The following is a 12,833-nucleotide window of genomic DNA, read 5'->3' on the forward strand; positions in this document are numbered from 1 at the left end:
TTGTGCACAAAGAAAGGGCTGATGCCAATTTACTGCAAGTTTTATCCATGCAACGCTGTTTTTTTCTGGTAGGGATGGTAGCTGATGAATTTTTGTCCATTGTCGGTCAACAGGCATAGTGGTAGCCAATTCAAAAATAACCTTCCACAGAGTTCATATTTGAAGGCTGATGAAATTATAGGGCAACAGGAAAAAGAAGATGAGTGAGATTAAAGGGATTGGTCTTATCATGAACTGAAAGCCTCCCTCACTACCATCTTCTGATGCTAAGACTGCAGAAACTCGATTCTGGAGTGGAATAAAAAACTACTGCTGGTGGAATTGAATGAGTGAAGCAACATCTCTGAAATAAATGGTCAACGTTTTAGATTGAGACCCTACATCAGGATTGAACGCAGCATCTAAACCTGAAATGTCAACCAACTGGTTACCTCTACTGATGCTGCTTGACCTGCCGGGTTCTCCCAGAAGTTAGTTAGTTGCTGCTACCTTCCCATGATTGCCTGTTAAAATAAACCTGAATATTTTCTTCAAAGCTGGTAGGCCAAGCAATTAGGAAGAAATAGTTACAGGAAACAAGATAGTTTAGAATATCCATTCACTTCTCTACTAATACTTTGTACTTTGTAGTGGCCATTAGTAATTTGTTTTTTTTATAAAACTCAAGTGAGCCTTTCATTGTAATCTGCAGCATTGTGTGACCATTTTGGAGGTCTTCATAACTCAATTTTCATTACGCATCTGTTGTACAAAAAATAGACAAGGAACTGCAGGTGCTGGGTCAAAAAAAAAACAGTGCTGGAGTAACTTAAAGGGTCAGGCGGCATCGCAGGAAGCCATGGGTAGGTGGTGTTTCGGGTTGAGACTCTTCTTCAGACTTTTTTCAATCTAAAGAAGGGTTCCGACCCAAATTATCACTTATACATGCCTTCCAAAAATGCTGCCTGACCCACTGAGTTACTCCAGCACTTTGAATTTTTCTTTTGCTTTACAATGTAGATCACTGGTCTAATAATATATTACAAATTACAAATAATATATTACAAACCTGTAGAGAGATCCTTTCATTTATGTCATCAGTTTGTTTTCCTACAAAATAAAAGATAGCATTCATATTAGATTGTTTTATAGTTAAACCAAAAGACATTAAAGGAATGAAGAAGGGTTTCGGCCCGAAACGTCGCCTATTTCCTTCGCTCCATAGATGCTGCTGCACCCGCTGAGTTTCCCCAGCAATTTTGTGTACCTTCGATATTCCAGCATCTGCAGTTCCCTTTTGAAGACATTAAAGGAATGTTTAAATACTATAATCCTTCATATTCTCCTCTGTAACCACTCCATCTCCCACTCATTGCTATAGGCCACTCTCATTTCACCTCTGCAATGAGGAAGGGGGTAGAAGAGTCTGAAAACATCCAGGTTCAGGAGCAGATTCTTCCCTACAACCACCAGGTTATTAAAAACTACAGCCTCCAAATAACCTCTGAACTACATAAATAATGACGACCTGATAGAAGTATATGAATTCATGACAGGCATCGATATGGTAGATAGTCAGAGTCTTTTTCCCTGTGCTGTAGAAATGTCAAATTGACAGGATATGATTTACACAGGAGCATGGTGGGTGTCAGGAACATGCCGCTGGGGGAAGTGGTTGAAGCAAATACAATAACAATCTTTCAGACAAAGTTAGAGAGGCGCATGAACAAGTCAGGGAATTGTGGTATGTAGATCATGTGCAGTTTTAACTGGCATCATGTTCGGCACAGACATCACTGCCTGAGGGACCTGTTCCTGTTCTGTACTGTTCTATGTGTTGGAAGGAACTGCAGATGCTAATTTACAATGAAGATAGACACAAAATGCTGGAGTGGGAGTGAAATGCTCAGCGGGACCAGCAGCATCTCTGGAGAGAAGGAAAGGGAAGACTGTACTGTTCTATGTTCAGTTAGCCAGACTTCAGGAGTAGGGAAAATGCAGGAATCCATAGTTAAAGAAGCGGCAACAAGGCACTTTGAAAATAGCAATATGACTGTGCCAAATCAACGTGGGTTATGTGAAGGGAATTGTGTTTGCCAAATCTGTTGGAGTTTCCTGAGGGTGCAACTAGCAGAATCAACAAAAGTGAATCAGTTGATGCTCTGTTAAAGCTGAGTCTCACGTTGCGAGTTGACACAAGAGGTACCCCGAGTGAAAGACTCGTGGTTGTGTACGAGATTGCAAGTGTATGATCAAGAGTTTAACCGAGTTCCCACGGGTATGACAAGTTTGCCGTTTACTTGTCATTTCTGCGATGTTCCAAGTTCGTCTCCCGAGTTACTCTTGAGCCAATCCTGATTGAAGGTTTGTTTTAATAAGCAACAGTGTTATGTTTTAATAAGCAACAGTGTTAAAGAAGACCTCTCCATCCTGCGGCTTTGTTTTAAAGATAGAATTCAGCGCGGCCGCATCTATTGATGTGACCTACAAAGGGAAAATGCGCACCATCCAGTGCCAGAGCAGTTATACTTATGATTTGTTTGAAACACACAGGTTTGATATGTTTTAATTGAATTTACTGCCATGTCTACACACTGCGGGGAGACGGGAGATTAAATCTTTGAATGTGGACAGATGTGCACATCAGATTGTTGTGAGACGGAGCTCAGGGTTCGCCTCCTGAGCTGCTTTGGTGCCCAGGCGTGAGTTGAGGTGGAGAGAGGTTGGGGGGGGGCGTCATTAATCTGTCTGGGGTGACATGGCTCTTGGGTTAGGCTGGGATCATTCTCTGCGGGATGATCTTAGTGCGGGAGACAAGTGTAGGAGAGGTGTACTGACTGTGTGGGCAGACACTTTGGAAGTGATTGCCCACCAGTCTCAAATGCCGCTGTGGGGGAGGGCCCCGGACCGGGGGGGGGGGGGGGGGGTGGGAGTCAGCGGGCATGCCGGCTCTTGACTATTTTGCCGTGCTTGGAGTGGGCCTGGTGGGCCTGGGGGTCGGCGTCCCGTTGGTCCTGACGTCTCCTGCCACCCCCCTGGACAGGAGCTGAGACTGGGAACTGTACCGCCTTGCCCCCTCCCTCTGCAACTGCAAACAACCCCACTCTCCTGCTCACCTAACCCACCCATCTCCCCCCCCCCACCTTTCCCTCCCAACTCCAGTCCCATCCAGATCCCCTGGGAAACTGAAGGGAGCGACTGCCCCGGGGTGACTGGCACTGACCTGCTGGCATCGCCGACGTGAAGACAGTGCAAAGCCCCCGCGCCGGTGCAATGGGCGGGGAGCTGGAGAGGGGAGGGAAGGGGTCACACACATGGCTGGGAAGCAGAGGGGTGTAGGTGGGGGTGGTGACAGATAGGGCCAACAATGAGTGGAGAAAGACAGAAACACCGACGTGCAAAGGAGACCTACAACAGTGCATGATCTCTCTCGCCTTATGGCAGGTGATTGTCGCTGGGAAACTGAAGGGAGCGACAATCTGATGCTGGCTGCCCGCTGAGTTAAAGAGTTCCCACGGTAGACTCACGATACACTAAGGTAAACGCACGGGCCACTACTTTCTTACAACGAGTTAAAATGTTTCAATACTTAACCACAAGAGTAAAATTGACTCGTGGAAATTTTTAAACATGTTTGATTTTTTGCAAGAGTTGACAAGTTTCACGAGTACCTGCCGTTAGCGCCACGAGTCTCTAAGTTGCGTCCACGAGTTCCGTACGTTAATCGTACGTTATTACCACGAGTTTTAACTCGGGGTACCTCTTGTGTCAACTCGCAATGTGAGACTCAGCTATTAGGATTTTCAGAACTCTTTCAATAAGATGCCAAATAAAAGATTATCAAACAAGTTGCACAAAATTGAGTGTAATAATGATTGAGGGTTAATTAACTGGGAGTAGGACTTTCTGAGTTCTTCAGCAGTTTGTTTTTTTGTTGTAGTAGAAAGAAACAAGCTACTTTCAGGTTGGGAGACAGTGACTAGTGGACTAGTGTCAGGCATGGTGCTGGGGCCCCAGTTTGTTCACACCCTCTGTCAATGATTTGGATGTGAGGATGCACTGATTTACCCAAAGCTGCTAATGTACTGAACGCTTAATGCTGTTGACTGAGGAAGAACTTTTAGAGCATCTATTTATTCTTGTTCTCATTAATCTGCATGCTTCTCATAAATATTACAGTCTTGAGTCTGGTTTTATCCTTAAACAAGGCAACCATCCCTCCTAAGCCCTTTGCACTCACAAAATTCAAGTCAGCAATAAGGGAGAGCAAGTCCAAATAAGGTTACAGGGAATAGACACACAATGCTGGAGTAACTCAGTGGGACAGGCAGCATCTCTGGAGAGAAGGAATGGGTGATGTTTCGGGTCGAGACGGTTCTTCAGACCGATGTCAGAGGAGCGGGAGTTGCATAGATAAGGAAGTATGAAGGTGTGCAAACAGGACAACGGGACTGGAGATCAAGGAAACCGTAGAATAGATCGTTGTTAGCTGGGAGAAGGTAACAACAAATCAAACAGATAAAATGTAGTCGGAGAGAGTAAGACTGGTCGGAGAACTGGGAAGGGGGAGGGATGGAGAGAGAGGGAAAGCAAGGGTTACTTGAAGTTAGAGAAGTCAATGTTACAGGGTCCAGGCTTTTAGGATCCTAGGTCAAACTTGACCAATGAGCCTCGGCCTGGATCCCTGTGGTTCATGAAGGCTATGATCACGATAATGACAAAAAAGTTAATTTCCTAAGGCCCAGAGCGTTCAGCTCGTTGGCCCATAGAGCACTGAATAAAGCCTATGGATATTATTATGATTCCCAAATGAGCTTGGAGCCCTGCATTAAAGTTCCTATTGTTTTAGAGCACAATGGCACAGACCTGACTCTTCCTTTAGGGATTTTCTCAATCAGATCTGCACCACATTGTGTTGCCTTTCACGTACGTCCGCATAAACATCTGCCGGCTGCATTATATCAACACCAAAAACTTGGTAGCAGCATGATTGCTGCTAAAATGAGGACGAAATGAAACATTCCTTTCAATTCTGTTCTGCACGGCTTTACCTGGGAGAGACCGACTCCATCAGTTCAACGTGCCAGTTCAGTGCACATCCGCACTCAACTCTGAGGCTCTCATAATGGTGTCATTAATATTCTCTTGATTTAACATTCCACATCATTTCAGCTGCTAATACCCAACATACAAGTTCCAGAAGTGACCGGACTGAAGGCACTGAGGCATCGTACAAAGATCACCTTGATTGCAAATGAAACTAACTGAATGGCGTGGAGGATTATCAAAAAAGGTTTTTGTTTTGCAGTGGCCATCATAAGACAACAGTTGTCTTAAACATTCAATCATACAAGGTTGTATGGGTCAAACATAGGATGGGTGACGTTTCAGGTCAGGACCCTTCTTCAGACTCAATATGAAATGTCACCCAGCCTTTTTCTCGGGAGATGATGCCTGACACGCCGAATTACTCCAGCACTTTGTGTTTCTCCTCCAACAATGATGTCTGGCTGAGTAGAACTCATCTTGACTTCTTTCTTATGCCGGCAACATAATCAAAGTCTGGACCCATCAATTGAACATGTGCACTGCCTCCTCTGATGAGCCACCATCTAACTGGGCCTGCACAGTGTGGGAGATACGTGCATGCAGCGTCTGGAGCAGACGCCAGAAGCAAATAATGAATGGGCGGCACAGTGGCGCAGCTGGTAGAGTTGCTGCCTCACAGTAACAGAGACTTAGGTTCGATCCTGACCTCGGATGCTGTCTGTGTGGAGTTTAAATGTTCTCTCTGTGACCACAGGGGTTTCCTATGGTTGCTCCGGTTTCATCTAAAATAGTGCACTAACACTATAATTTACGAATCTATCTCCAATTACATATTATTAGTAATTCATTCCACTCTTTTTTTCTTTTTTGACATCTGTATTTTTTTTCTCTCTCTTTCTCTCTTATTTACTATCTATAAAAAAAAAAATAATAATTAATTAAAATATTGCACTAATGATTGGGTTTGTAGATTAATTGGCCTCTGTAAATTGCCCATAGTGTGTTGGGAGTGGATGCAAAAGTGTGATAACATAGAATTAGTGCAATGGTCAGCATGGACTCTGTGGGCCGATGGGCTTAATTCCATGCTGTATCTTTTGATCAATTCAATTAAAAAAAAGAACCTCTTCAATTTGTGTAATAAAACCTTCTAGTTTACCTGTGTAGGGAGGAGCTGCAGATGCTGGTTTATATCGAAGATAAGACAATAAATGCTGGAATAACTCAGCGGGTCAGGCAGCATCTCAGGAGAAAAGGAATAGGTGACTCTCCTTCAGGTTCCAACCCGAAACATCGCCTAGTCCTTTTCTCCAGAGATGCTGCCTGACCCACTGAGTTACACCAGCATTTTGTGTCGATCTTCCAGTTTGCCTACTCATTATCAGGGAGATGACTTCAGTGCATTTTTACCATGTGAGCGACTCTGTATACTGGCGACTCTGTATACTGTCTTAGTGTGCCACTGTATCTGTATCTGACATGCTTATCTACTTTAGTTGAATTTAGTTTAGTGATACAGCATGGAAACAGGCCCTTCGGCCCACCGGGTCCATGCCAACCAGCGATCCCCGCATATTAACACTATCCTACACACACTAGGGACAATTTTTACATTTACCAAGCCAATTTACCTACAAACCCGTACGTCTTTGGAGTGTGGGAGGAAACCGGAGCAGCCGGAGTAAACCCACGCGGTAACCGGGAGAACGTACAAACTCCGTTCAGACAGCACCCGACGGGATCAAACCCAGGTCTCCGGCGCTGCAAGTGCTGCAAGGCAGTAACTCTACCACTGCGCCACCCTGAGGTGTGTCTAAGTGCTTATGCATAGTGATACTTGTACTGAACCATATTTTGTACAAAAATAAACTTCACCTAGGTATATGTGATAAATAATGTACCAGTGTACCATTGAGAGAGAAATGTTTTGAAGTGAGTTCTCCTTACCCTGGTCAATCTCATCCCTATTGATAGTTTTCTCTTCTCCCTTCTGCTGGGCTTCTCGCCAGCTTTGGTCCTCCTCGTCGGTCTTGTCATCGTCCACAACCTGAAGGGCATCGGCTATGACACTGGACAATGCGTCCAGCTGGTTGGAAGTCATGTCGTCCAGATCCACGTGTTCTGCCGCCATTCGCTGGACCACAGTCTGAATTAAGTTCTCTGTCGGGGAACAAAATGCAAGTCAGGAGGCTCTAAACATAGCACGGGAGCAGTAAATGAGTCTTCTTTGGACTCATTTACCATGGACTGTTTGCCCTCCTCCCATCAGGGAGGCGGTACAGGAGCCTCAGGTCTCGTACCAGTAGGATGAGGAACAGCTTCTACAATTATACCATCGCATTGCTGAACTCGGAGTCCCGCCGATAGATTCCTCTGGTCCCTCCGTCCCCATTGTTTAATTATTCTGTATTTTTGATTATTCTGTATCCTCTTTTTTTTTTTTAATTTCTATATTGCACTACTACTACGGACTGACGCAAAACTGCATTTCGTTGTACCCATACCCAGTATTTGTGCAATGACATTAAAGTTGAATTGAATTGAATTGAATTGAATTGAATTGAATTGAATTATTTAGCATCTGCCCGCAGTGCCACCGTTGATCCTGTAAAATACGATCGCCGAGGCCGCGGCACCCAGGCGCGGTGACGCAAGGACGCAAGGAGGCCTGCGCTGGTGGCTGCTATGGCGGAGCCACCGAGCAGCGGCAAGCGCCGTGCTTTGGCAGTACCACATCCTGCGCAAAGCTGCTGGCACGGCCACGCACCTTCTGTGTCTGGGTTTCACTGTCGGGATCGGGGTGTCAATAGGCCGGGGACGAGTGAGTGTGAGTATTTGAGCCACCGCCTTCAGGACAGAGCAAAGGCAATGGTCCGTAGGTACACCATGTTCGTGAGTGCCTGTAACTAGGGGCCAGTGTGTTCTCGAAGGGACGGAATCTATGTGAATACGTGATTTGTTGCCTGCCATCCGGGGCAGGATCCATGTGTACACGTGATAGATGTGGCCCGCCATCCGCTCCCAGACATGCGTCCTGGCCCCTATGCAGAACAAGGTTGCCGACCCCTGGAGTATCGAATGAGTTGCCAGAGGAGGTGACTGAGGCAGATATACTATAGCAACATTTATAAAGCATTTGGACAGGTACATGGATAGGAAAGAGTTAGAGGAATATGGGCCCAACGCCTGCAGGTGGGACGAGTGTAGATGCGGCATGTTGATTGCATGGACAAGTTGTGCCTGTTTCTGTGATGTGTGACTCTCTGACTCTAACTAAAATGACTCATAACACAGTATAAATTGAGGGCACAAAAGGAACATTTGTCCCATCTAGTTCCGTGCTAGTGATAGGTCAGTGCCATCTAATTTCGAAGTCCTGGTCCCTAGCTTATCCCAAATCAGAGGAACAAATGCTGAGCATACCCTTTGAGATGAAAACTAGCTTTTAATATATGATTTAAGGAAGTGCTTTATTCAATATGGAGCATGTGTAAGGACCCACTCTCTCTCCCCTCAAAACACCAAAGATACAACAGAGTCTCAGTAAGTGAAGTGAGGAACAACTGTTGTACATAAGTTCCCTCCGAAGCAGAGTTAGTGTTGCTGAAAATAGAACTCCCCGACGGACGTTATGATCTAAACCTCACTTTGATTGGCTCCAAAGAACTTTCAGGGGTTTACTGTTTACCTGCCAACATTTTGTCGGCAACGGCCGAGTGAAAAATCATAACGGAGTTGAATAAATACATGAGAAACAAAAAAAAAATGTAAATGCATAGAAGGCGATTGCGAGGGGACTAAACAGATGGCTCAGTCAGAGAGACATCTGTTGGGCCAAATGGCTCCTGTGCGATAACATTCCATGGCTCTATGATAGATAACATCTTTGAAGTAACCTTCATACACTCCAAATTTCAACAGTTAAATATATTCATTTATTCCCTTAGAGCATAGTCATACAGCGTGGAAACAGGCCCTTCAGCCCAACTTACGCACACTGACCAACGTGTCCCTCCTACACTAGTCCCACTTGCCTGCGTTTGGCCCATATCCCTTTAAACCTGTCCTATCCATGTACTTGTCTAAATGCTTCTTAAACGTTGCGATAACCCCTACCCCAACTACCTCTTCCAGCAACACCCGCCACCCTTCTACATACCATCCAGGTGACTTAAGGGGTCTTTTCCACTGCTCCTACTGGCACTGGGTCTGTACGGCATAATTTCCTCCTTCATTCCTAGGCGATGGTCATCCACATCAGTGTCCAGCAGCCTGCTTCTGGCCTGGTTTGCACCTTCCTGCTGTTCGATCCTTGGTGCGGCCAAAGCTCCCTTTGTCTGGAGGTCTGGTTTGACCGGCAAGCGGTTTGCCCCCTCGGCTGACTGAGCTGCCATGTAATCTTCCAGCAACGCTGCCAGTTGTGCCTTGCCAAGCGCTCCGCTCCCGGGATGGTCCTGCTGTTGTGCTGGGATGAAGAACTGCTGGTGCTCCTGACCGCTGTACGGGTGGTGGGAAGCAAGGTAAAAGTCTGATGGTGCCCCCCCTCGGATTCTATGCAGGAGCTCTTGCGAGGAGAACCCAGGCTGAATGGACTCACTCTGCTGCAAAACAAAAAGAAGGCAACGTTGGTCACACGTCACACACTGCTGCTGGATTTCAATGATATTTTCACTGAGATAATTGGGGATATCGGAATAAAAAGCGTTATATTTGAATTGCACACACTACCACAGCTGTGGCCTAACTAACATTTTATAAAAATTGAACCATAACCTCTTTGTCCTGATATACTATGCCCTGATGAATGAAGGCACATGTCCCACCTTCCTGTTAACCTCTCTCTAGCTGTGTTACTGCCTTCAGGGGTCAATGGACATATACATCAATGTCCATTTGTCCCTCAGTGCATTGCAGAATCCTGCTTTCTCTTGTGTATATCCTAGACTTTGCAAAATGTGTCACGTCACGTTTTTCAGGATTAAATTCCATCTGCCATTGTTCTGCCTATCTTTGGTGCTCCCTCTTCTGTTTGGGATTTCTTTTACAGCCAGAGAAGATCAGAACATTTCTGTCTGCCTCTGCAATCTCCTCCCATGCCAATCCAGAGGTTACAGGGAAAAATAGTGGGGGATGTATTGCTGATGCTTGATGGACTGGATATGTTGTAAAGAAATTTGGAAATTCACCGGTTTATGGGACATATACTTTTAAGATTACTTTTACAGCATCTACCGCCCCCTTTTCCACAATAATCTATTATAAAATTCAATTTTCTCCCTATAATTACAATGTCATTCTCTACGGTGAATTCAGACAGTAAAGAATCATTTCAGACCTACATCTCTTGGTCCATCCACGGATTGTCACTTAAGTCCTAAATGGGATCTACTCTTTCCCCAGTAATCCTCCTGCCTTTAGGATATTTATAAAATGCTTATGAATTTGAAAACAAAATCTTGCCTACCTACAGTGGCTTGCAAAAGTATTCATACCCCTTGAACTTTTCCACATTTTGTCACGTTACAACCACAAACCTAAATGTATTTTATTGGGATTTTATGTGAAAGACCAACACAAAGTGGCGCATAATTGTGAAGTGGAAGGAAAATTATACATGGTTTTCAAATTTTTTTACAAATAAAAAACTGAAAAGTGTGGCGTGCAAAAGTATTCAGCCCCCTTTACTCTGATACCCCTAAATAAAATCCAGTGCAACCAATTGCCTTCAGAAGTCACCTAATTAGTAAATAGAGTCCACTTGTGTGTAATCTAATCTCAGTATAAATACAGCTGTTCTGTGAAGGCCTCAGAGGTTTGTTAGAGAACATTACTGAACAAACAGCATCATGAAGCCCAAGGAACACACCAGACAGGTCAGGGGGTAAAATTGTGGAGAAGTTTAAAGCAGGGTTAGGTTATAAAAAAATATCCCAAGCTTTGAACATCTCACGGAGCACTGTTCAATCCATCATCCGAAAATGGAAAGAGTATGGCACAACTGCAAACCTAAGGTCTGAAGAAGGGTTTCGGCCCGAAACGTCGCCTATTTCCTTCGCTCCATAGATGCTGCTGCACCCGCTGAGTTTCTCCAGCAATTTTGTGTACCTTCAACCTACCAAGACAGGCCGGGCAAGGAGAGCATTGATCAGAGAAGCAGCCAAGAGGCCCATGGTAACTCTGGAGGAGCTGCAGAGATCCACAGCTCAGGTGGGAGAATCTGTCCAGAGGACAACTATTAGTCGTGCACTCCACAAATCGGGCCTTTATGGAAGAGTGGCAAGATGAAAGCCATTGTTAAAAAAAAGCCATAAGAAGTCCCGTTTGCAATTTGCCACAAGCCATGTGGGGGACACAGCAAACATGTGGAGGAAGATGCTCTGGTCAGATGAGACCAAAATTGAAGTTTTTGGCCTAAATGCAAAACGCTATGTGTGGCGGAAAACTAACACTGCACATCACCCTGAACACACCATCCCCACTGTGAAACATGGTGGTGGCAGCATCATGCTGTGGGGATGCTTTTCTTCAGCAGGGACAGGGAAGCTGGTCAGAGTTGATGGGAAGATGGATGGAGCCAAATACAGGGCAATCTTGGAAGAAAACCTGTTAGAGTCTGCAAAAGACTTGAGATTGGGGCGGAGGTTCACCTTCCAGCAGCTCAACGACCCTAAACATACAGCCAGAGCTACAATGGAATGGTTTAGATCAAAGCATATTCATGTGTTAGAATGGCCCAGTCAAAGTCCAGACCTAAATCCAATTGAGAATCTCTGGCAAGACTTGAAAATTGCTGTTCACAGACGCTCTCCATCCAATCTGACTGAGCTTGAGCTATTTTGCAAAGAAGAATGGGCAAAAATTTCAGTCTCTAGATGTGCAAAGCTGGTAGAGACACACCCCAAAAGACTTGCAGCTGTAATTGCAGCGATTGCAGTGGTTCTACAAAGTATTGACTCGGGGGCTGAATACTTTTGCACGCCACACTTTTCAGTTTTTTATTTGTAAAAATATTTGAAAACCATGTATCATTTTCCTTCCACTTCACAATTATGCACCACTTTGTGTTGGTCTATCACATAAAATCCCAATAAAATACATTTACGTTTGTGGTTGTAACGTGACAAAATGTGTAAAAGTTCAAGGGGTATGAATACTTTTGCAAGCCACTGTATGCTATTTTACGCCCCCTTTTCAACACCCTTGTTTTCTACACTCCGCAGGGCCTCAACTGTTTCAAAGTCTTCTGATCTGTCAGGAGCTATCTTTCTTTTGCACCCAACTTTCGATATCTCTTAATATCCAGGGCTCCTTGTACTTGCTGCCTTTACCAGACAGGATAATTTTGACCCTGAACTCTTACCATTTCACTTTTCAGTCACTTCCGACAGTTGTACACAGATTCACTTAAGAGTCATAGAGTCATGGATACAGTGTGGAAACAGCCCTTTAGCCCAACTGGCCCACACCGGCCAACATGTCCCAGCTACACTAGTCCCACCTGCCAGCATTTGGTCCATATCCCTCCAAACCCATCCTATCCATGTAACTGTCTAACTGTTTCTTAAATGTTGGAATAGTCACAGCCTTAACTACCTCCTCTGGCAGCTTGTTCCACACACCCACCACCCTTTGTGTGAGAAAGTTACCCCTCAGATTCCTATTAAATCTTTTCCCCTTCACCTTAAACCTCTGTATTCCTCTCATGATCTTATACACCTTTGTACAATCAGAGTTGCAAGTAAAAGCGCCCAGTCCACTTTTAACATGTCCTTCTTATATTTAAATTAGATGTCCCAATTCAAGGC

At 44.9% G+C, this 12,833-nt stretch overlaps 1 protein-coding gene across 2 annotated transcripts in view; it reads right to left on the bottom strand.

Moving 5' to 3' along the window:
* ptprn2 (protein tyrosine phosphatase receptor type N2) overlaps window positions 1-12,833 on the bottom strand; it is a 761,696-nt gene that overhangs the window by 490,104 nt on the left and 258,759 nt on the right. For both annotated transcript variants that reach the window (XM_033044535.1, XM_033044525.1), the window contains exons 6-8: window positions 9,188-9,629; window positions 6,976-7,188; window positions 1,049-1,089 (exon numbers count right to left, since the gene is read on the bottom strand). In XM_033044535.1, coding sequence (XP_032900426.1) covers window positions 1,049-1,089; window positions 6,976-7,188; window positions 9,188-9,629 — 696 coding nt within the window. The remainder of the gene's footprint in view (window positions 1-1,048; window positions 1,090-6,975; window positions 7,189-9,187; window positions 9,630-12,833) is intronic.

The sequence above is a fragment of the Amblyraja radiata genome, chromosome 2 (assembly GCF_010909765.2).
Source record: "Amblyraja radiata isolate CabotCenter1 chromosome 2, sAmbRad1.1.pri, whole genome shotgun sequence".
Classification (NCBI taxonomy): Eukaryota; Metazoa; Chordata; class Chondrichthyes; order Rajiformes; family Rajidae; genus Amblyraja; species Amblyraja radiata.